Source organism: Emys orbicularis, chromosome 4 (assembly GCF_028017835.1).
Source record: "Emys orbicularis isolate rEmyOrb1 chromosome 4, rEmyOrb1.hap1, whole genome shotgun sequence".
In the NCBI taxonomy this organism is placed as follows: domain Eukaryota; kingdom Metazoa; phylum Chordata; order Testudines; family Emydidae; genus Emys; species Emys orbicularis.
The window spans coordinates 150,821,295-150,842,802 of NC_088686.1; the positions used below are offsets into that span (position 1 = coordinate 150,821,295).

The following is a 21,508-nucleotide window of genomic DNA, read 5'->3' on the forward strand; positions in this document are numbered from 1 at the left end:
CCCATGGTGAGGATAGGGGTTTGGGTTGGAAGTGAGGGGCACCGGCAGAGCTGTGGGAGGTGGGGGAAGGATGAGAGCTGATATGAAATGCGCACAGAGCAGATTCCTTTCTGGACTCATGGAATGCATTAAAGACCTTCCCCCCCCCCCCCCCGAGACTCCAACTGGTAATGGATGGGCTAGGAAGCCCCACCTTTCCCTGATGGCATCACCGGGGGGGGGGGGGAAGGAGTATATTAAAGGGGCCCCTTGGCTCCAGGCAGTCCAGAGTAGCCGCAGGACACAGGAAGACTCCACTCCTGTTCCCTGTCTTAAAGGGACAGCCCTCCCAATTAGCTCTGGGCATCCGTCACCCCCTGGGGTACCCTTTGCCCCCTAGTCTCCGGTCCAGGCATCCCATCTGCCCTGGGCTGGTGGGCCGCGCCCTGCTCCCGATGCCCATGCTCTCCTCCAGCATGAACTGCGTAGCCGAGTTCTTCACCTACGAGACCACCAAGTCGGTGGTGGTGAAGAGCTGGACCGTTGGCGTGATCAACCGGGTTGTGCAGCTGCTCATCATCTCATATTTCATCGGGTGAGTGCCCCCCAGGCCAGGGGAGTCTCACTGCCACTCGGGCTTCATGGCCAAACCCCCTTCCCCCTGGGCCTCGTTATCCGGGGGATCAAGGGGTGAGTCCCAGAGGACCAGGAGAATTATCCTCCAGGGGGCATACCATCATACACTGATCTCCAGAGAGCCCCACTCCCGGAGGAAGGAGGCTGGGGGATGAGCCAACCAATTACTCCCAAGGCTAAAGAGCCCCGCTTGCCCACTGACCCCGCCCTGCATGTGGGTTGCAGAGGGGTGGGGGGAGAGGATATGCTCTCTGGGAGGAATGTAATCAGCTCGTCCAACCGCAAGGGTCTCTCTCCTCCCCGGTCCTAGCTGCTGATGGGCGTTGCCAGGTGGGGCTGTGCTTGGGGACACAAGAGGTCCAAGCCCTGCTGGCCCTAACCACTGGGGCCAGACAGCCTCTCCTAGAGAGGCAGCTATCCCCTTCCTGCCACCAGTGTGCTTAATTGAAGGGTGGGAGGCTGGCTTTGGAGAAGCCCTTGGTGCATGGTTGTACACACTGTCCAGCCTGACAGTGCCCATCCCCGCCCATCATCCTCCCCGCGGGAGAGTGCAGAGACAGCCGTTGGGTGTCCGGGCAGGGCTGGTGTGTGTGTGACGCTGTGTGAACAGGAGGGGCAGGGCTGTGTGTGGATCTGAGGAGTGAGGGTGGGGGGGGAGGTTGTGCGGGGGGGCTGGGAGGAAGGGGTGCAGCAGAGGTTGTGTGAGCGGGTGGGGGCTGGGAGGACGGAGCAGAGGGTTGACGGGCAGGATACACGGGGGGTTGGGAGGGTGGGGCACTTTCTCCACTGTCAGTGAAGGCCAAGGGAATTAACCTGCAGCCCTTCCCCCAAAAGGATGCTGAGCCCCCTCTGGCCCCCACCCAACCCTAGTGGCTCCCATGCCACCCCTTCCCCCCCTTGCATGGTCCCCCAGCCCAGTGACATCCACGCAGCCCCTCTCCTTCACCCCCTGCCCCAGTGACCCCTTTGGCACTTTTGAAAATGGGACTTGTGCTCCTAGGTCACTTAGATGCTTTGGATTATTTCATCCTAAATCCCTGTGATTTCCAGTGAGGTTCAGGGCCAGATTTTCAAAAGCCTTTCACTCCCTTTCATGCCCCAAAACAGAAGCCCAGATTTCCAAAATATCTTGATGATTGGCCCTGAGTTCTTGTAAACAATCGGGCTGCACTAGGAGACATCATGTGCTTGGCGAATTTGGCCCCCATTGTGTGCAGGGTGACTGCAAAAAAAAAAAAAAAAAATTGGACTTTGTGCTCTTTTGAAAATCTCTTTTTTGGGCTCCTAAGTCCTGGGACGTTAGATCCTCCATTACCTGGGCACTTTTGGAAAATCTACCACGGAGCAACAAGAAAAAGCAGTGAAGGTAGTGGGGGTACAACTGCAGAGAAGAATCTGCAGGGGGCCACTAGGTGGCACGAGATGTTTAGGAAGAAGAGCTCTGTGTGGCTTTTACATCCAGGTTGGCTCTGAGCCCGCTCCGCTCACTTGTTATTTTAAATGGACATTTTAACTTTTGCTGCCACTTTTCAGAAGGAAGTGGCATTTCAGTAACTGGGGTTACTGAATCAACCTACCCACAAAATCAGGCGACAGTCTTATAAAATTCCTTTGCCTTCTGGATCCTGAGCCGTCCGGGGACATGGGGGTCCTGTTATCATGTTCTTCTTGGTAATCAGCATGACTAGACGCTTGCATTTGGTTTTTGTTGATAAAAGCAAAGTGTGTGACCTCATCTTGCCAAGGGGCACTGCTCGCTGTGTGCCAGCATTTGAACGGGGAGGTGATCCCGCAGCAAGGACCGAAGGTAAACGGACGAGCTGCCCCAGGTGGGCAGCAATGCAGTGTGGGATGGCAGCAGGAGGGTGGTCAGGAGCAAAATGGTCCTTTTGAAAGGGAATGCGGCCACCCACACTGGAATTCCAGGAACTCAGTCTGAAAGAGCTCACCCGCTTCCAAAACGGATTGATGAATGTGGCACAAGATACTGGATCATTTGAAAACAGGACACGTGTGTGGACCCAATGCAGTTTAGGCTGAAGAAAACTAAAGTTAATCCGAAAACAAAACCATTTCCATTCAGACACATTAAATCCCATGACTCCAGGAGGCAGGGCTCTAGCAACGCCAGCAAAGACTCCCAATAAAATCCCAAGAGTTGGGGACAATGCAAAGGGATCTTCACAATTCTCTCCTGAGCCTGTCCCAGGTTGGTGAATTGTGGGGGAGTTTCCCCAACCTGCCCCTCCGGTGAGAGGCTAATGTGGGTCTCTGTCCCTCTCTCCCCACAGCTGGGTGTTTCTCCATGAGAAGGCGTACCAGGTGCGGGACACCTCCATTGAGTCCTCTGTGGTGACTAAGGTCAAGGGCTTCGGCAAATACACCAACAGGGTCATGGACACGGCAGACTATGTTACACCCCCACAGGTAATCCTCATGTTGGAGGGCCAGTACCAGAGGAGTGGTTAAAAATAGCCAGGACTGGGGTATTGTGTGATGGGAGCTAAGGATGCCAAAAAGGGCTGGATTATTACTGCTATTATTCATGTTATGATAGTGTCCAGAGGCTCCAGCTGAGATCAGGGTCCGGTCATGCTGGGCTCTGTTCAGCCCAGACACAGCGAGAGACAGGCTCTGCCCCAAATGAGATCAGGGCCCCGTTGTGCCAGGCGCTGCACAGACACACAGCGAGAGACAGGCCCTGCCCCAAATGAAATCAGGGCCCCGTTGTGCCAGGCGCTGCACAGACACACAGCCAGAGACAGGCCCTGCCCCAGTTGAGATCAGGGCCCCATTGTGCAAGGCGCTGCACAGAAGGCCCTGCCATGATTGAGAAAATGAGGAGATAAATAATACTTTGTCTAATCTTATCTAGCTAGCTCTTTGGGGCAGGGAATCTCTCTTATTAATGTGTGCAGCACCCGGCACAGTGGGGACCCCGATCTTGGCTGATGCTACAGTGATATAATGAAAACTGGTCCCTGCTGACTGTTGCTTCAGCCTCTACGCTTGAATTCAAAGAACTGTATCGCTGATACCTGCCTTATTCAATTAAACAACCAGCTGTCGGCCTGTGTACTCCCAACTGCAGGGACTGCCCCCTGTGTATCCCTTCTGTGAGAGGATGAGGTCCCTAGATCAGAACAGGGAGAGATCTGTGGGCGTCATGGCAGAGGAGGGGGTTGAAAGAGGAGAAGGCAGCAGCTTTATGAATACAGACAGGGCCGGCTCCAGGCACCAGCTTAACAAGCAGGTGCTTGGGGCGGCCAAGGGAGAGGGGCGGCACCTGCGGCAATTCGGGGGCGGCAGGTCCCTCACTCCCTCTAGGAGCGAAGGACCTGCCGCTAATCTGCCACCGCCGATCGCGACTTTTTTTTTTTTTTCCAATTGCCGCCGCCGATCGCGATCGCGGCTTTTTTTTTTTTTTGCTTGGGGCGGCAGAAATGCTGGAGCCGGCCCTGAATACAGAGGGGTAGACACCCTCCCCACCCCCCGCGGTGGTTCTGTGAAGGGACCCATGAGCTGGAGGAATTTTGTTCCTTTACTTTTGGCCTCATCAGAATCAAAGCAAAATATCTGATCCCTCCTTAGAACCGCCTAGGACATAGAAGGTTAAAGATAGCATTTTCCTGAGCCATCAGCAGCTTTCCTGTGTCCCCTTTACAAGCTGTGAGCACAAGCACACAGTGTTCAGGATAAACAGACCGGCCTTGACATTGCATTGTAGCTACTGCTCCTTCCCCCAGCTTCAAACAGGGACGTACAGCACAGTGCTCTCCTGATTGGAAATTGCCAGAGCAGCTGCAGAGTAAATTAGGAAGATGGAGGATACAGAACTAGAACTGAGCAAAATTTTTAGTTGAATTGGGGGTGGGGGGGGGGAGAGCAAAAATTGCTCTAACCCATAGGTCATGCTCTTCCCGGAGAAACCACAAGAACTCAGTATGGGGCGCTTTCTCCCTCTAGTGGCTGCATCATGTAAAGCCTGTTGCTGGCTGTGAGCTAACATAGCTGGCTCTAGTAGCTGAGAGACAAGGTGAGTGAGATAATATCTTTTAATGGACCAACTTCTGCTGGCGGAAGAGCCAAGCTTTCAAACCGCACGGAGCTCATCTTCAGGTCTGTTAGCTGAGATAGGAGGGGCTCATGCTTTGTAGTCTACAGATCCTGGGTGAGTCAAATGAAATTCTGTTTACATTGTTCATTTCTAATCATCTGTTTTTTGGGTGGATTTCTGCTTTTTTGCATATTTTGAAAAAAAATGAGGCAAATTTGAATTAAAAAAATCAAAGTGAAAAATTTCAGGTTTCAGAGTAGCAGCCGTGTTAGGCTGTATCCACAAAAAGAACAGGAGTCCTTGTGGCACCTTAGAGACTAACAAATTTATTTGAGCATAAGCTTTCGTGGGCTATGCATCCGAAGAAGTGGGCTGTGGCCCACGAAAGCTTATGCTCAAATAAATTTGTTAGTCTCTAAGGTGCCACAAGGACTCCTGTTCTTTTTTTAAAGTGAAAAATGACACAAAACATCTTGAAATGAAATGTTTTGACTTTTCAGGGGGGATGCTAAAAAAATGCATTTTTCGATGAAGGATCTGTTTGTCAATAAAAAAAAATAATTCTCCCAGCTCTATGAAAAGGGCCATGCCTAGGGAGCGAATCAAGGTGCTTTGATCTAAGAGATTTGCTGGTTGAAAAATTTCCATTAAAACTGTTTTTTAGTGGAAATGGGGTTTTCAACTAAACACATTTTTTTCAGAGAGGTGCCCGCTTTCCTCAGAAAATTTGGATTTTTTTTCGTTAAAAAGACCAAACACCCCAAACTCAAAAAAATATTTCAATCAGGAATGAATGAGTTCATTCCTCATGGGAGTTGTAGTTCATTTGCCTCATGTCCCTGTTCTTCTGTGTGGGTTGGGCTCCCTGGCCAGACTACATTTCCCATGAACGGTTAGGGGCTTTCATGACACACCCACCTCCCTTCACCCTGAGGGGAGACTGCAGTGCATCATGGGAGATGTAGTCTGGCTAAGAAACCTGGCCTAGAGAGGAAAACGGGGAGGGAGGTGCGTGAGGCACCAGAACTACAGCTCCCATGAGGCACCACAGTGATGTTTCCAAATGGAAATATTTTGATTTCTGGTTATTTTTGCCAGCAATTCAAAATTTCCTGTGGAAATAAAAGGCATTTTCAGACCCGCTGTTTCTAGGAGAAGGAGCCCCTAGTGCTGGGGCTGCAGATCTGGCCCATTGACGCGAGCTGGGGATCTGGCCCAGCATCCAATACACACACACACACACTGAAAAGCTGTAGCTACAGCTATGCTGAGGCTGACCTTTTCCTGAGGCTTGGCTGCTCAGCTGCAATAAGCAACTCGCTCATTTCCCACCAGCCCCATGATCTGCTCTGGTCATTAAAGGGGCCAGGACCATTAACCCTTCCCAAAAAGACTTGTGTCTGTGTCCTGACAGGCTGGTGAGGCGGCTGGTCACAGAGGTCAGTGCCATTCAGGTACCTTCACTCATGCGAGCCCCAGGGAGCGCTAGTCACAGGGCTGCTGGCCTCATGCTGAGAGGCAGGGGGCAGAGTGGGCTGGCCAAGCCCTCCTCAATGGCCCCTGTGTCCCAGCCTCACCTACTGTCCTGAGGTCACTGCTGTAGCTCCCTATGGAGGGCAGGCCAGGGGAGTGCTCAGTGGGCATGTGAGACGCGGTTGGTTCTCTAGACTTCACATCTGAACGTGATGGGCAACCCTTCCTGAATGCATAGTGAGACAGGCTCGGGATGGCTGGCTGCTGGGCTTATTCTGAAGGCTAACTGTCCTCCGCATGTCACTTCCCCACTCTGTGCCTCAGTTTCTCCTCCCACCCTTTGTGTCTCAGATTGTAGCACTTTAAGGCAGGGACACGACAGGGCTCTGATCTCAGCTGGGGCAGGGCCTGTCTCTCGCTGTGTGTCTGTGCAGCACCCGGCACAACACAGCCCCTGATCTCAGCTGGGACAGGGCCCGTCTCTCGCTGTGTGTCTGTGCAGTGCCCGGCCCCACGGGGCTCTGATCTCAGCTGGGGCAGGGCCTGTCTCTCACTTTGTGTCTGTACAGCACCCGGCACAACAGGGCCCCAGTCTCAGTTACTGCTCTCATCCTGCTACTAAAAATGTCACACCCTGGGTCGTACGTCAGAGGGAAATTCACACACACACACACACACACACACACACGCACACACACTCTGGTACACCCACTAACACAGTTTTCACTCATGTTGTCTGGGATCACTTTGCTTCTCTGATATCACAGGGTGGATGAGCCCTAGCTTCAAACCCCTGGGTTTGCGAAAGCTGTCTGCATCTAGCCTCAATTTCCAGCATGCTGAGAGTAATCCTTGTGCTATTGACCCAGCAGCCTGGGGAACAAACTGGGGTTTCCTTTTGGATCATCTTTGCACAATCAAAACACATGAAGGCTTACAGCTCCCCTGGCAGGGACCTCCTTGTAATGTGTGCTGGGCTCTGTGGTTGAGAATGCTGTAGAACAGTGGTTGTTATGGCTAATGTGCCCTCTAGCTCGGACAGGATCCCTGCCCACAGGTTGTGCTATAGAGACCACAGTGCATCTTTAGCCAGCTGGGGTTGGTAGGAAAACCTACGTGGAAACTCCAGGTCATACAGCACCCAGTTGCCCACTGGCCTGTTAAGTAGAGACCGCAGCAAACCCGGGCCATGCAGGTTCTGTGAGCTCCACCAGCTTTCTGTATCAAATATAAAGCCCTGCTCAGAATCATAGAATATCAGGGTTGGAAGGGACCTCAGGAGGTCATATAGTCCACCCCCCTGCTCAAAGCAGGACCAATCCCCAGACAGATTTTTGCCCCAGATCCCTAAATGGCCCCCTCAAGAATTGAACTCACAACCCTGGGTTTAGCAGGCCAATGCTCAAGCCACTGAGCTATCCCTCCCTCCACAAATCTACAAGGTTTAGGATTTGAGCCCACCACCCACGCACGGTGGCTCATACAGATCCCAGAGCTCCTGGGCGGGGCGGGGGGGGGAGCTTTGGGTGGGGGGATTCCAGCTATGCAAGACATGATCAGGGCTGATCAGATGCAACACGTGCATGGTCAGGAGCAAGCTGTGAGGCCTGTCTCCAGGGAGGAACACACCCTCCCACGCAAGTTACCTTTGGGGACCAACAACATTTTGGGTTCATTGGCAAATAGGAAAAGTAGGGGCCGGGGGAGAAATTGTTTCAGGTCCACCCAAAAATGAAGTGTTTTGAAATTTTCAGTGAATGGGGGGGGGGGGGGAATCATTTTGGGTAGAATAAAACATTTTGTTTTGATTGCGAGTGGATTTTAAATAATTTTTAGAAAATAAAATTGATGGAAGTTTTGAAAGGAAAATCTGCTCTGCACTGAAAAGATGGAAAGGTTTTGCTGCGCAAATGTCTAAACAAAATGTTCTGACTTTGTAAAAATACACCCCCTGATATGAACAACTCGGCAAAACCACCCTGAATTTGCAAAATGTTTTGGAGGCACAGCATTTGCATTTTTCACCCAAAAAAAGTTTTGGGTGATTTTCCCCCCAGTGCTGGTCTTCAGTGCAGAGTTATCTCCAATGTTGCCTCAACTGGAGCCCTGTCCACACGCACACAGATCCTTCCCTAGTTCGCGGTGGTGCTTCTCAGCCGAGTTAGCCAGCCCAAGAAGGGGAGAGGCAAAGGGCACCGGAACCTTTGTAGAAGTGGGGGCCAAGGCCAAAGCGCCACTTCCCCCTCTGCAGCTGGCTGCTCCAGTGGTGAGCCAGCTGCCTTTTCTTCTGGCACCACAGCAGCCCCTGGTGGGCGAAAGGTGTAATTGCAGTGCCTCCCTGGCAGAATCTATTATTCTAGGTGGAAAAAAGAAATCTGCGGGGGACATGAATTCTACACTTGTGCAGTGTGCAGAATTCCCCCAGGAGTATATAGTGCATCTTGGCCTTTAGCAGTACAATCATGTTTTTCCCATAACACATATGTTTCTTTTGTTAAAAAGTGGGGAGGGGAATGGCTCCCTATACTTTCCCTTCCCCCTCCCCAGTTCCAGGGCTCGTGGGAGAGGCTACAGCTCAAGTGAGCTCACGTTTGCAGGCCAGTGTCGTTTTGCAGTGTGGAGCTCTCCCTGGAGCTGAGCTGACTCAAGAGGAGCTAACTCCAGCTTCGCTCAAGTTATCTCTGCAGTGAGAGCAGACTTTTAGGAAAGACCCAGATGCTGTATTGCTGATTTCCCCTCATCTGGGAAACTGATCTGCAAGGCCCTGGATGTCTGCCACTGCTTAGTAGAGGGGGGACACAGGAGTCAGAATGAACGGGAATGCGCTCTTGAGATCCCTGGTTCAATCCCCGCTCATGTCTAACATGCCATTAATTACATCGATCCTGTTGTGTTCATGGCATACAAGCTAAGTAGTTAGATAAAAATTAGGCTGTTGATTAATCGCAGTTAACTCACACGATTAACTCAAAAAAATTAATCGCGATTAAAAAAATATATCACGATTAATTGCTGTTTTAATCGCAGTTGTACAATAGAATACCAATCACAAATTTATTAAATATTTTGGATGTTTTTCTATATTTTCACAGATGTATTCTGTGTTATTGAAATCAAGGTGTGTATTATTTTGATTACAAATATTTGCACTGTAAAAATGATAAACAAATAGTATTTTTCATTTCACCTCATGCAAGTACTGTAGTGCAATCTCTTTGTCGTGAAAGTGCAACTTACAAATGTAGATTTTTTTGTTACATAACTGCACTCAAAAACAAAACCATGTAAAACTTCAGAGCCTACAAGTCCACTCAGTCCTACTTCTTGTTCAGCCAATTGCTAAGACAAACAAGTTTGTTTACATTTACAGAAGATAATGCTGCCCTCTTCTTATTTACAATGTCACCAGAAAGTGAGAACAGGCATTTGCATGGCACTTTTGTAGCTGGCATTGCAAGGTATTTACATGCCAGATACGCCAAACATTCGTATGCCCCTTCATGCTTCGGCCACCATTCCAGAGGACATGCTTCCATGCTGATGACGCTCGTTAAAAAATAATGCGTTAATTCAATTTATGACTGAACTCTTTGGGGGAGACTTGTATGTCCCCTGCTCTGTTTTACCCACATTCTGCCATATATTTCATGTTATAGCAGTCTCGGATGATGACCCAACATATGTTGTTCATTTTAAGAACACTTTCACTGCAGATTTCACAAAACGCAAAGAAGGTACCTGTGACGGGTTCCGTCACAGAAACCCCCTTGGGACTGTCACCTGATGTGCTAGCTCTGAACCCATTTTCTCTGATGGCTTGGGACTCCACAACCCCGTCTTGTTGACTGCAACACAGACCCAGGGTCTGAACCACGCCTCCAAAGCCACAGACTTAACAGAAAACAGCTCAGAAAGTGTTCTTGTCTTCAGCACCCAGACACCCAGCTCCCAATGGGATCCAAACCCCAAATAAATCCATTTTACTCTGTATAAAGCTTATACAGGGTAAATTTATAAATTGTCTGCCCTCTATAACACTGATAGAGAGATATGCACAGCTGTTTGCTCCCCCAGGTATTAGTCACTTACTCCGGGTTTAATAATAAACAAAAGTGATTTTTATTAAGTATAAAAAGTTGGATTTTTTAAGTGGTTCCAAGTAATAACAGACAGAACAAAGTAAGTCACCAAGTAAAATAAAGCAAAAACATGCAAATCTAAGCCTAATACGTTGAGAAACTGAATACAGGTAAACCTCACCCTCAGAGATGTTCCAATAAGCTTCTTTCACAGACTAGACTCCTTCTTAGTCTGGGCCCAACCCTTTCCCCTTGTACAGTTCTTGTTAGTTCCAGCTCAGGTGGTAACTAGGGGATTTCTCATGACTGCAGCTCAATTTGTTCTGTTCCACTCCCTTTAATAGCTTTGGCACAAGGCGGGAATCCTTTGTCCCTCTCTGGGTTCCCACCCCTCCTCCTAAATGGAAAAGCACCAGGTTAAAGATGTATTCCAGTTCAGGTGACATGATCACATGTCCTGTGAGGCTTCATTACCCACTCAATGGCACACATGTATACAGGAAGCCTTACAAGTAAACAGAGCCATTTACAACCAATTGTCCTAGTTAATGGGAGCCATCAAGATTCCAAACCACCATTAATGGCCCACACTTTGCATAATTACAATAGGCCCTCAGAGTTATATTTCATATTCCTAGTTTCAGATACAAGAATGATACATTCATACAAATAGGATGACCACAATCAGTAGATTATAAGCTTTGTAATGATACTTTACAAGAGACCTTTTGCATAAAGCATATTCCAGTTACATCATATCCACACTTATAAACATATTTTTATAAAAATATGGAGTGCAACGTCACAGTACCAATGTGAGATTTCTAAAGATAGCTACAGCACTCGACCCAAGGTTTAAGAATCTGAAGTGCCTTCCAAAATCTGAGAGGGATGAAATGTGGAGCATGCTTTCAGAAGTCTTAAAAGAAGAACACTCCAATGCAGAAACTACAGAACCTGAACCACCAAAAAAAAAAATCAACCTTCTGCTGGTGACATCTGACTCAGATAATGAAAATGAACATGCATCGGTCTGCACTGCTTTGGATTGTTATCAAGCAGAACCCGTCATCAGCATGGACGCATGTCCTCTGGAATGGTGGTTGAAGCATGAAGGGACATATGAATCTTTAGCGCATCTGGCACATAAATATCTTGCAATGCCAGCTACAACAGTGCCATGCGAACACCTGTTCTCACTTTCAGGTGACATTGTAAACAAGAAACGAGCAGCATTATCTTCTGCAAATGTAAACAAACTTGTTTGTCTGAGTGATTGGCTGAACAAGAAGTAGGACTGAGTGGACTTGCAGGCTCTAAAGTTTTACATTGTTTTATTTTTGAATGCAGGTTTTTGTACATAATTCTACATTTGTAAGTTCAACTTTCATGATAAAGAGATTGCAGTACAGTATTTGTATTAAGTGAATTGAAAAATACTATTTCTTTTGTTTTTTTACAGTGCAAATACTTGTAATCAAAAATAAATATCATGAGAGCACTGTACACTTTGTATTCTGTGTTGTAATTGAAATTAATATATTTGAAAATATAGAAAACATCCAAAAATATTTAAATGGTATGCTATTATTGTTTAACAGTGTGATTAATCGCAATTAATTTTTTTAATTGCTTGACAGCCCTAATAAAAATATCAAATGCTCTTGTTGGAAGGCTGCCACATAACAGGATTTTATTTCTTAGAACTCAGAACCTTAACACACTAAAACCAAAAGCAGAGTGAGACAAAGCAGGCTGCTCCCTAGCACAACTCACCCACCTTACTCTAGGCTGGCTCTCTGCAGACTGATGCTGATCGCATGCAGGCCTGGGAAATCCCCAGAGAATTTAAAGTGATCGCTCACGATTTTAACACAGTTTTCAACACGCCCCAGCTCCTGACTGTTTCACTTGCTCTGTCTCGTCTCTGCACCCTTCCCTATCCTATCTCTCTGAACCCATCCCATCTGCGCAGGGGACGTCCGTCTTCGTGATCATCACTAAGCAGATTGTCACGGAGAACCAGGTGCAAGGCTTCTGCCCTGAGGTAAGCAGGTGAGGAGCGAGGGAGAATGGTGGGAGGGCTTGGGAAGGAGGAGGAGGGTTGATCTTCCCCAGCTGAGAGTGAAGCTATTCTCTGGAGAGGTTCCCTTGAGGTACCCGCTGTTGGGGCATCTGGGGTCCCCCCTGTGATGGGTTGGATCACAGAAACCCTCTTGGGAGCTGCCACCTGATGTGCCCAGACTACTTCTATGCCTGTTTTCCCTGCCAGCTCAGGGCCCCAGCACCCTGTCTTGCTGAGCCAGACACTCCCGTCTGCTCCAGCAAAGACCCAGGGTCTGAATTACTTGCCCCAAAGCTGCAGGTTTATCTGAAAGCAGCTAACAGAAGTGTTCCCGTCTTTAACACTCAGATGCCCAACTCCCAATGGGGTCTAAACCCAAATAAATCCGTTTTACCCTGTATAAAACTTATGCAGGGTAAACTCATAAATTGTTCGCCCTCTATAACACTGATGGAGAGATATGCACAGCTGTTTGCTCCCCCAGGTATTAACACATACTCTCAGTTAATTAATAAGTAAAAAGTGATTTTATTAAATACAGAAAGTAGGATTTAAGTGGTTCCAAGTAGTAACAGACAGAACAAAGTAAGTCACCAAGCAAAATAAAATAAAATGCACAAATCTATGTCTAAACAAACTGAATACAGATAATCTCACCCTCAGAGATGCTTCAGTAAGTTGTTTCCTCAGACTGGACACCTTCCAGGCCTGGGCACAATTCTTTCCTCTGGTACAGCTCTTGTTCCAACTCAGGTGGTAGCTAGGGGATTCTTCATGATGGCTCCTCCCCTCTGTTCTGTTCAACCCATTTATATATCTTTTGTATAAGGCGGGAACCCTTTGTGCCTCTGAGTTTCCACCCCGCCTCACTGGAAAAGCACCAGGTTAAAGCTGGATTCCAGTTCATGTGACTATCCCCCCAGCCTGACTCACAGGAAGGCTGCCTGCAAACAGAGCCCCAGTCAATTGTCCTGGTTGATGGGAGCCATTAAGATTCCAAACCACCATTAATGGCCCACACTTTGCATAATTACAATAGGCCCTCAGAGTTATATTTCATATTTCTAGTTTCAGATACAAGAGTGGTACATTTATACAAATAGGATGACCACACTCAGTAGACAATAAGCTTTGTAATGATACCTTACAAGAGACCTTTTGCATGAAGCATATTCCAGTTACATTATATTCACTCATTAGCTTATTTTTATAAAACCATATAGACTGCAATGTCACAGTCACCACCATCAGAGCGGTGGCAGGAGAGGGGGAGCTATCTATGTGCCTGCGTGTCTGTCCCTGGGGCTCATTCCCTCTGCCTGCCTCCCTCTTGCTCTCCTTTTCCAGAGCGAAGTGAAGTACAGCTGTGCATCTGACAGCGACTGCCAGAGGCCCGTCCCTACCACAGGAGGCGGTAAGAACCCAGAACCACACAGCAGCTCCAACAGGAGGCTGGGGCCTAGCATGTGGGAATGGTGGGCGGAGGCCCTTGCATGGTGCGGTGGCCAGGAGGGAGCAGCATCAGTCTGCGTGGTGGGGATGAGGGAGGAGAGAGTGAAGAATAGATGAGTGGCAGAAGCAGGGGTGGATGGATGGATTGATGCGGGGCAGTGTCTGAACCTGCCGCTTCCAGATGTAAAATCAGGAGCTGCCTTGGCGTGATCGAAAGGCCAGGCTGGCCAGCTGGGAGGTGGTAGCCGACTCAAACCTCTCTGCTGGATCTGGGCTCTGTGGGGGTGGCAGCAGGGAGCCATGTGGGCACAGGAGGCAGGGTGGAGGGGCTGGGAGTGGGGCTTGTGGTGCTAATAAATAGGGGGCGGTTTCGCAGGAATCCTGACTGGCCAGTGTGTGAACTACAACAGGAGTCTGCGGACCTGTGAGATCCAGGGCTGGTGCCCGGCTGAGGTGGACACCGTCCAGGCGTAAGCTGGGCCCTTCAGGGCAGACCCCCTTTCCCCTGCTTCAGCACCTGGTTCTGTCCCCATTCTGAGAGTCCTCCTGGAAGTCACTGGCACCTAGAGGAGTCTGGGGCGCTGCACCAGGGCCACCTCCTGGTGGCAATTGTGCTTGGCTGTGTCACCTGTTCTGCATGGCCAGCTCTCGACATGGAGGGGGGACCCCACTGCGCACTGTGCTGTGGCTATGCTCTGCCCCACAGGGCCCATAGGGGGTGGATTGGGGCCGTGGCCGGAGGCACGGGACTGTGTCTATGCTCTGCCCCACAGGGCCCATAGGGGGTGGATTGGGGCCGTGGCCGGAGGCACGGGGCTGTGTCTATGCTCTGCCCCACAGGGCCCATAGGGGGTGGATTGGGGCCGTGGCCGGGTGGCACTATGCTGTGGCTATGCTCTGCCCCACAGGGCCCATAGGGGGTGGATTGGGGCTGTGACCGGGTGGCACTGTGCTGTGGCTATGCTCTGCCCCACAGGGCCCATAGGGGGTGGATTGGGGCCGTGGCCGGATGGCACGGGGCTGTGGCTATGCTCTGCCCCACAGGGCCCATAGGGGGTGGATTGGGGCTGTGGCCGGGTGGCACGGGGCTGTGGCTATGCTCTGCCCCACAGGGCCCATAGGGGGTGGATTGGGGCTGTGGCCGGGTGGCACTATGCTGTGGCTATGCTCTGCCCCACAGGGCCCATAGGGGGTGGATTGGGGCTGTGGCCGGGTGGCACTATGCTGTGGCTATGCTCTGCCCCACAGGGCCCATAGGGGGTGGATTGGGGCTGTGGCCGGAGGCACGGGGCTGTGTCTATGCTCTGCCCCACAGGGCCCATAGGGGGTGGATTGGGGCCGTGGCCGGAGGCACGGGGCTGTGTCTATGCTCTGCCCCACAGGGCCCATAGGGGGTGGATTGGGGCCGTGGCCGGATGGCACGGGGCTGTGTCTATGCTCTGCCCCATAGGGGGTGGATTGGGGCCGTGGCCGGATGGCATGGGGCTGTGTCTATGCTCTGCCCCACAGGGCCCATAGGGGGTGGATTGGGGCTGTGGCCGGGTGGCACGGGGCTGTGTCTATGCTCTGCCCCATAGGGGGTGGATTGGGGCCGTGGCCGGATGGCATGGGGCTGTGTCTATGCTCTGCCCCATAGGGGTCTTTACAGTTTAGTCACCTTGAGCTCAGGCTACGGCCATCCACACTGTACCTGGGCTCAGAGCCCATCCACCCCGACAGAATTATTCTCAATCACAGCAGCGCCCCTCAGCCCAGGCCATGCACGACTCTCCCTGGTTGTGCAAGGCGCTGCACAGACTCCAGAGACACAAAGAGCCTTAAGCTGCGGTGGGTAAATAGCCAGGAGCAGGGGGGCAGATGGGGATGGGACACGGCCACCCAGGCAGGCCCCAGGCCACGGCCCCCTGCCCATGTCCCGTGTGGGTGATTTCCCGGGGCTCTCTCCCTGCAGGCCCATCATGCTGGAGGCAGAGAATTTCACCCTCTTCATTAAGAACAGCATCCGCTTCCCGCTCTTTGACTTTGAGAAGTGAGTACTCGGGGCGGCTGCATGGGGTGTGTACAGGACCCATCCACCTCAGCTCTCCTGGGGGGTCAGGGCCCGACGCTCAGAGACACGGAACCTGCTTTGCCCTGCGTTGGCAGCGTAGAGGGATCTTGAGGTGGGTGGAAATGACCCCCTGAGGCCCCATGGTGGAGGAGTCTCCCCAGCCGGCATGGGACTTGGGCAAGGGCCCTGCACTCACCCTGCTCTCAGACACTGGATCAGGGATATGGCCCAGGCAGCACTGTACTGTGGTTATTCTGTGTTCCCCAGGGCCCATAGGAGGTGGAGCGGGGGGCGTGGCCAGATGGAACTGCATTGTGGCTATTCTCTGCCCCCCAGGGCCCATAGGGCATGGAGAGGGTCGTGACTGGGGGTGATGGCACTGTGGCTGTTCTCTGCCCCCCATGGGCCATGGAAAGTAGGGTCTAAGTCCATGCAGCCCTGAGGCTGCTCTATTTGATATGGAGGACCAGGCAGGCCCCCAGAGTATGGCAAGTGCAAAGCAGGTCTGAAGCTCCTTTACCTCCCCATCTGAGCCTGCCCAAGCACAGGATCTGGCTAGCTGAGGATCGGACCCTCAGGGTCACAGAGAGCCACGCCCCCAGGGTGTATTCGTCCAATCGGCCGCATTGCAGATAAACAGGACTTCCCAGCTCCTGGAGCCACCCTCCTCCTGGTGATAGTCGAGTTTTCCCTCCAGCTGGGAATAACAGCAGGGGAGCCTGTGGCCGAGCCAGCCAGGGAGTTAGGGTTGGGGTTATGGCTAGGATTAGGGTTAGGGTTGGAAGCTATGGAAGGGGGTTAGGGTTGGGGTTATGGCTAGGGTTAGGGTTAGGGTTGGAGGCTATGGAAGGGGGTTGGGGTTATGGCTAGGGTTAGGGTTGGAGGCTATGGAAGGGGGTTAGGGTTGGGGTTATGGTTAGGGTTAGGGTTGGAGGCTATGGAAGGGGGTTAGGGTTGGGAGTAGGCTTTGGGTTTATTGATGGGGTGGGCTTAGGGACGGGCTTTCCCCATGGGACCCTGTTCTCACAGTCCCCTCTGTGTGTTTCCCTCCCTCCAAGGGGTAACCTGCTGCCCAACCTCACGGCCCAGGACATCCAGACGTGCCGCTTCCACCCAGTCACCCAGCCCTTCTGCCCCATCCTGCGCCTGGGCGACATCGTCCGCTTTGCCGGCCAGGATTTTTCCAAGCTGGCCTCCACGGTGAGATTCGCGACTCCCCACATTCGGCTCTGGCCTGGCAGCCACATGCCAGGAGAGAGCACACGTGTGATGGCGCATGTGAATTAGGACCATCTCCAAGGGGCGTCCTTCAACACACAGCGGAAGGGGGGAGCTGCAAGGGACTCTGGGGCCTTGGTCAGTCCCTTAGAATGGGGGAAGGGGTCCGTCCAGTGACATGGCATAGTGGCCCCTCTATGGTGCTGCCTGGGGTAGTTTGGCCTAACACCCCATCTCTGTGCACAGGGAGGAATTCTGGGGATCAAGATCGGGTGGGTGTGTGACCTGGATCGCTCGTGGGAGCACTGCGTGCCCAGCTACACCTTCACCCGCCTCGACAGCGTCTCCGAGAAGAACAACGTCTCTCCCGGCTACAACTTCAGGCAAGTGCAGCGGGTGTACACGCACACACGCAAACACACAGAAAAAGTTGTGTGAGACCCCGGGGTTAACTCACTCGCTGGGACACGCTCAGGGCACATGTCCCTCCTCTCACACGGGCATACAGCACCTTCCAGCTACACACAGACACAGCACAGACCCCTGACTACGCACACTGCCCTCTATATACACACTAACACACCAGATACACCCAACTACACACACAACGCACACTGCCCTCCACATACACACTGACACACCTCATACACCCGACTCTACACACACTCCCCTCCAGTTCCACACCAAATACTCAATTACACACACTACCCTCTAGCAACACTGACACACCAGACACTATTACACACACTCTCCCAGTTACACCCCCACACCTACATACTGACTCACCCGGTTACATACGCCCTCCCTGCTACACACACGCACACACTACCTTCATACCAGACCCTTCCTTCCACACACTGTGTGTCACCCCACACACACACACAGCCGCCCGTCGGTGTGCACACCTTGGTGCACCGGGGACCAGGGGGTGGCAAGTCACAGCCCCTCTCCCTGTCCCCAGGTATGCCAAGTACTACAGGCGGGAGAACGGCACTGAGTACCGGACCCTGATGAAGGCGTTCGGCATCCGTTTCGATGTGCTAGTCTACGGGAACGTACGTACGGCCAGGCAGCCGGCAGGGTCAGTGTGGGGAGCCAGCACTGAAGCCCTAGGATAGGGGAAGGGAGCTGATGGGGAATCACCAATGTGTGTGAGGGGTCTATACAAGGCTTGTAGAGACCATCCCGTGGGCATGTATAGCTCTTGGTCAATCAGAGCATTGGGGCTTCTCCTCCCCTCCATGTGCGGGCCCAGGTTTGGGACTACCCCCATGTGCCTGACTCTCCATGCCACCCCACCTCCTGTTGGTGAGGAGGGTTCCAGCTTGGCCCCTCACTGCCCTTCCTCCCCCTGCAATGAGAGCGGAGGACTCCCCCACATGGACTCAGGCCCCTGCCGAAGCGCCATGGGGTGTAGGAGGAGTTGGCTGGCTGTGGTCGTACGCCTGGAGATGCAGCGCCACCTGGTGGCCATGTTTAATGAAGGAGGACGAGAGCCTCAAGACTCACGTGCCCAACGGAAGCCACAAGGCAGGAGGGGAGGGGCACAGATCCTGAGGCTGGGTGTGGAGAGGGGGTTACACCACCCTGTACAGGATAAGGGGGGACGTCCTGGGGCAAACCTTCCCTTCCCCAACCACTAACTCCACCCTCTGTCCTCTCAGGCTGGGAAATTCAACATCATCCCAACCCTGATCAACACCGTGGCAGCCTTCACCTCCGTCGGGGTGGTGAGTGCAACGGTCTCTCCGCCTCCTTCTCCTTCCCCTCTGCCCGCTCCACAGGAGCCGGCGTGAGCAAGCCCTGGGCTGCAGGGAAAAGGGAGGCCCTGGGCAGAGCGAAGAGCTGTCCATCTGGGCAGGCCTCCTTGCTGCTTAGTGAAGCCCTGAGTCAAAGGTCAAATCCAGGCTCGCCAGGGACTACAGAGCCGCAGAGAGAATCCAAGATGGCACCATGGTGATGCCCCGGGAGGTGCTCTAGCCTCCACTCAGCAGTGTGTGTGTCACCCACCCCACTCAGTGTAGGGCTCTGTCCCTGCTAGTGGTGGCCGGACCCCAGAGAGAGGTTACTGATGCTCCAGCAGTGCGGGCTCTGAACGCACGAGCCCGGGTACCTGCGCTCAGCCCAGCTCTCAAGGGGAAGGGCTAGGCCCGCTCATCAGCCTCTCTCGGCTCAGGATCCATGTCCAGCCTCCTGCTCCCAGAGCCCCCCCCTGCCATGAACCCAGAGGCCTGTGGGTCCTGCCCTGCTGCCTTTGGGCTTCTGTCATCCCCAGGTGACTGGGGACAGCCCCACACCCAGAAAGGAAGGCCCCGCCCCCTGCTGAGCCTGGCTGGGCCCCCCTTCAGCCTGTCTCCCCTCCCCGGCAGGGCACTGTGCTGTGTGACATCATCCTCCTCAACTTCCTGAAGGGCGCAGAGCAGTACAAGGCAAAGAAGTTCGAAGAGGTGAGTCCAAGGGAGGCGGAGCCCAAAGTGCTGCAGAGCCTGGCACACCCAACAGAGAGCAGAGTGCTGGATCTGGGGGGAGCTCCTGGCTACTCCAGTCCTGGTGTCTCCCAGCAGGAGGCGCTGCAGGGAGCAGGACAGGAGCGCTGGCTGTGGGGGGAGCTCCCGGCTGCTCCAGTCCCAGCCTCTCCCAGCAGGGGGCGCTGTGGGGAGCGGAGTTGGGAGCGCTGGCTGTGGGGCAAGCTCCTGACTCCTACCAGCATGACTGTGGCAATAGCCTGCCAGTCCCCGCCGTGGGTGCTGCCTGTAGGGAGGTCCCTCCATGCCCTTGTGGTGGGCGTTGACCCGGCTCTGTGCCCACTGCAGGTGACGGAGGTGACCCTGCGCCACAGCGCCGTGTACAGGAGCAGCCAGATGCTGGGAGGCCGGAACGACGAGAAGCAATCCACCGACTCGGGGGCCTACTCCATCGGCCTCTAGTGCCCCTGCCCCTGGCGACTGGACAGTTTCCTACCCGCCCTCTGCTGCCGCAGGCACCTCACCCCTGCTCATAGGCAAGGGCATCTTTTGTACACTCCCCTCCTGTGAGCCTCTGCTTCTCCCATCTTCCTCATCACCGGCCAGAGTCTTCCTCATGGGCCCCCTCGCCAAGGGGGCGGAAATCTCTCCTCCGGCACGTCCTCATGAAAGCACTGCCATCTCCCTCAGGAAGCATGTACCATTCCCTCCCCATCGAACCTGGGCAGTGCCAGGGAGCAGGCACGGCAGACAGGGGCCAGCTTGGCTGCTGCTGGTACCGGCGCCACTCAGTTACCAACATGCCTGGCGCTGTACAAGAAATGGGCAGCACTCCTCACCCTGGGGAGCGTGTGCTCCTCAGCAGGGGGCGCTCTCTCTGGGTTTGGCTGGGTGCTGAGAGCTCGGGAGGGCGCCCTTGGGACTGAGGGGTGGATGGGATTGGTTCCCTTGTCCCAGCAGGGGGCGCTCTCTCCAGCTCAGGCGTTCTCTCCAGCACTGAGAGAGGCACCCCAACGGTAGGAGTGTGGGGTCTCCTTTCGCCAGCGGGGGGTGCTCTCCCCACCTTTGCCCCTATTTCCATCTTGGCAGATTCCCAGATTCCGGAGTGGGGAGGAGGAAGCTGTCCTGGGTGGGACGGGGCACCCGGGCCAGGGACGTGCTATTCCCCCCCTCCAGTGCTGACTCCATTCTCCCACGCCAGGGCTTTTTAATCAATAAAACTCACGTTCTCGTCTGTGTCCCTCTGGGCTGTGCTGGGGCAGGCGCACAGGTTGGGGCTCTCTCCAGGGCTTGCTGGGGGACACGGAAGTGGCAGGCGCACGTAACCGGTGCTTCCTGCTCTGTTACCATCACCACCGATCAGCGCTGGATTGGCCAGAGCCGGGGCTCGTCTGTTCATGCCCAGCTAGGGAGATTGCTGAGATTTCCTTAGCCCGTGTTGGGCTGGGGCTCTCCTTGGGGCGTAGCCTCAGCTTCTGAGCCCTCAGCTACAGCAGCAGTTGTACCAGTCCTGGCATGAGCCCCACCAGTGTGGACTTGGTTAGTGTCACTGGTCGGGGCAAGCGCACCTGTATTTCCCCTCCTTAGTCCAGCCAGGCCACCACCTGAAGGCTTCTAGCTCCAGGGCCGTCCCTACCCATACGCAAAGTACGCAGCTGCGTAGGGCACCAGGAAATTTGGTGCCCCAAATTTGGTGCCCCCCTGGTGCCCTGTGCAGCTGCGTGCTGCTCCAGCTCCTGCCCCGCCTCTTCCCCATGGCCCCCGCACCTGCTCCGCCCCAGTCCTGCCTCTTCCCAACACTGCTCCACCCCAGCCCCGCCCCCACTCCACCCCTTCCCCAAAGCCTCCCGCCCCAGCCCTGCTCCGCCCCAGTCCTGCCTCTTCCTGCCCCTGCTCTGCCCCTTCCCCAAAGCCCCCGCCCCAGTCCTGCCTTTTCCCGCCCCTCCTCCACCCCAGCCCTGCCCCCACTCCACCCCTTCCCCAAAGCCTCCGCAACACCCCTGCTCCACCCCAGCCCTGCCCCCACTCCACCCC

General features: G+C 53.5%; 1 protein-coding gene across 1 annotated transcript; it reads left to right on the top strand.

Moving 5' to 3' along the window:
* The first annotated feature begins 434 nt into the window (after nt 1–434).
* Nucleotides 435–19,936, top strand: P2RX3 (purinergic receptor P2X 3). Its single transcript, XM_065403792.1, has 12 exons — nt 435–574; nt 2,907–3,042; nt 12,200–12,271; nt 13,637–13,703; nt 14,118–14,211; nt 15,693–15,770; nt 16,850–16,991; nt 17,256–17,392; nt 17,971–18,064; nt 18,674–18,739; nt 19,379–19,456; nt 19,823–19,936. Exons 1-12 carry the CDS (start codon nt 435–437, stop codon nt 19,934–19,936), a joined length of 1,218 nt encoding a protein of 405 aa, XP_065259864.1.
* Nucleotides 19,937–21,508: the final 1,572 nt, after the last annotated feature.

Coding starts and splice junctions, on each gene's coding strand:
- P2RX3 (XM_065403792.1), top strand. CDS start 435: ATGCCCATGCTCTCCTCCAGCATGAACTGCGTAGCCGAGTTCTTCACC. Junction 13,704..14,117: donor CGTCCCTACCACAGGAGGCG/GTAAGAACCCAG, acceptor GCGGTTTCGCAG/GAATCCTGACTGGCCAGTGT. Junction 19,457..19,822: donor AGGCAAAGAAGTTCGAAGAG/GTGAGTCCAAGG, acceptor TGCCCACTGCAG/GTGACGGAGGTGACCCTGCG.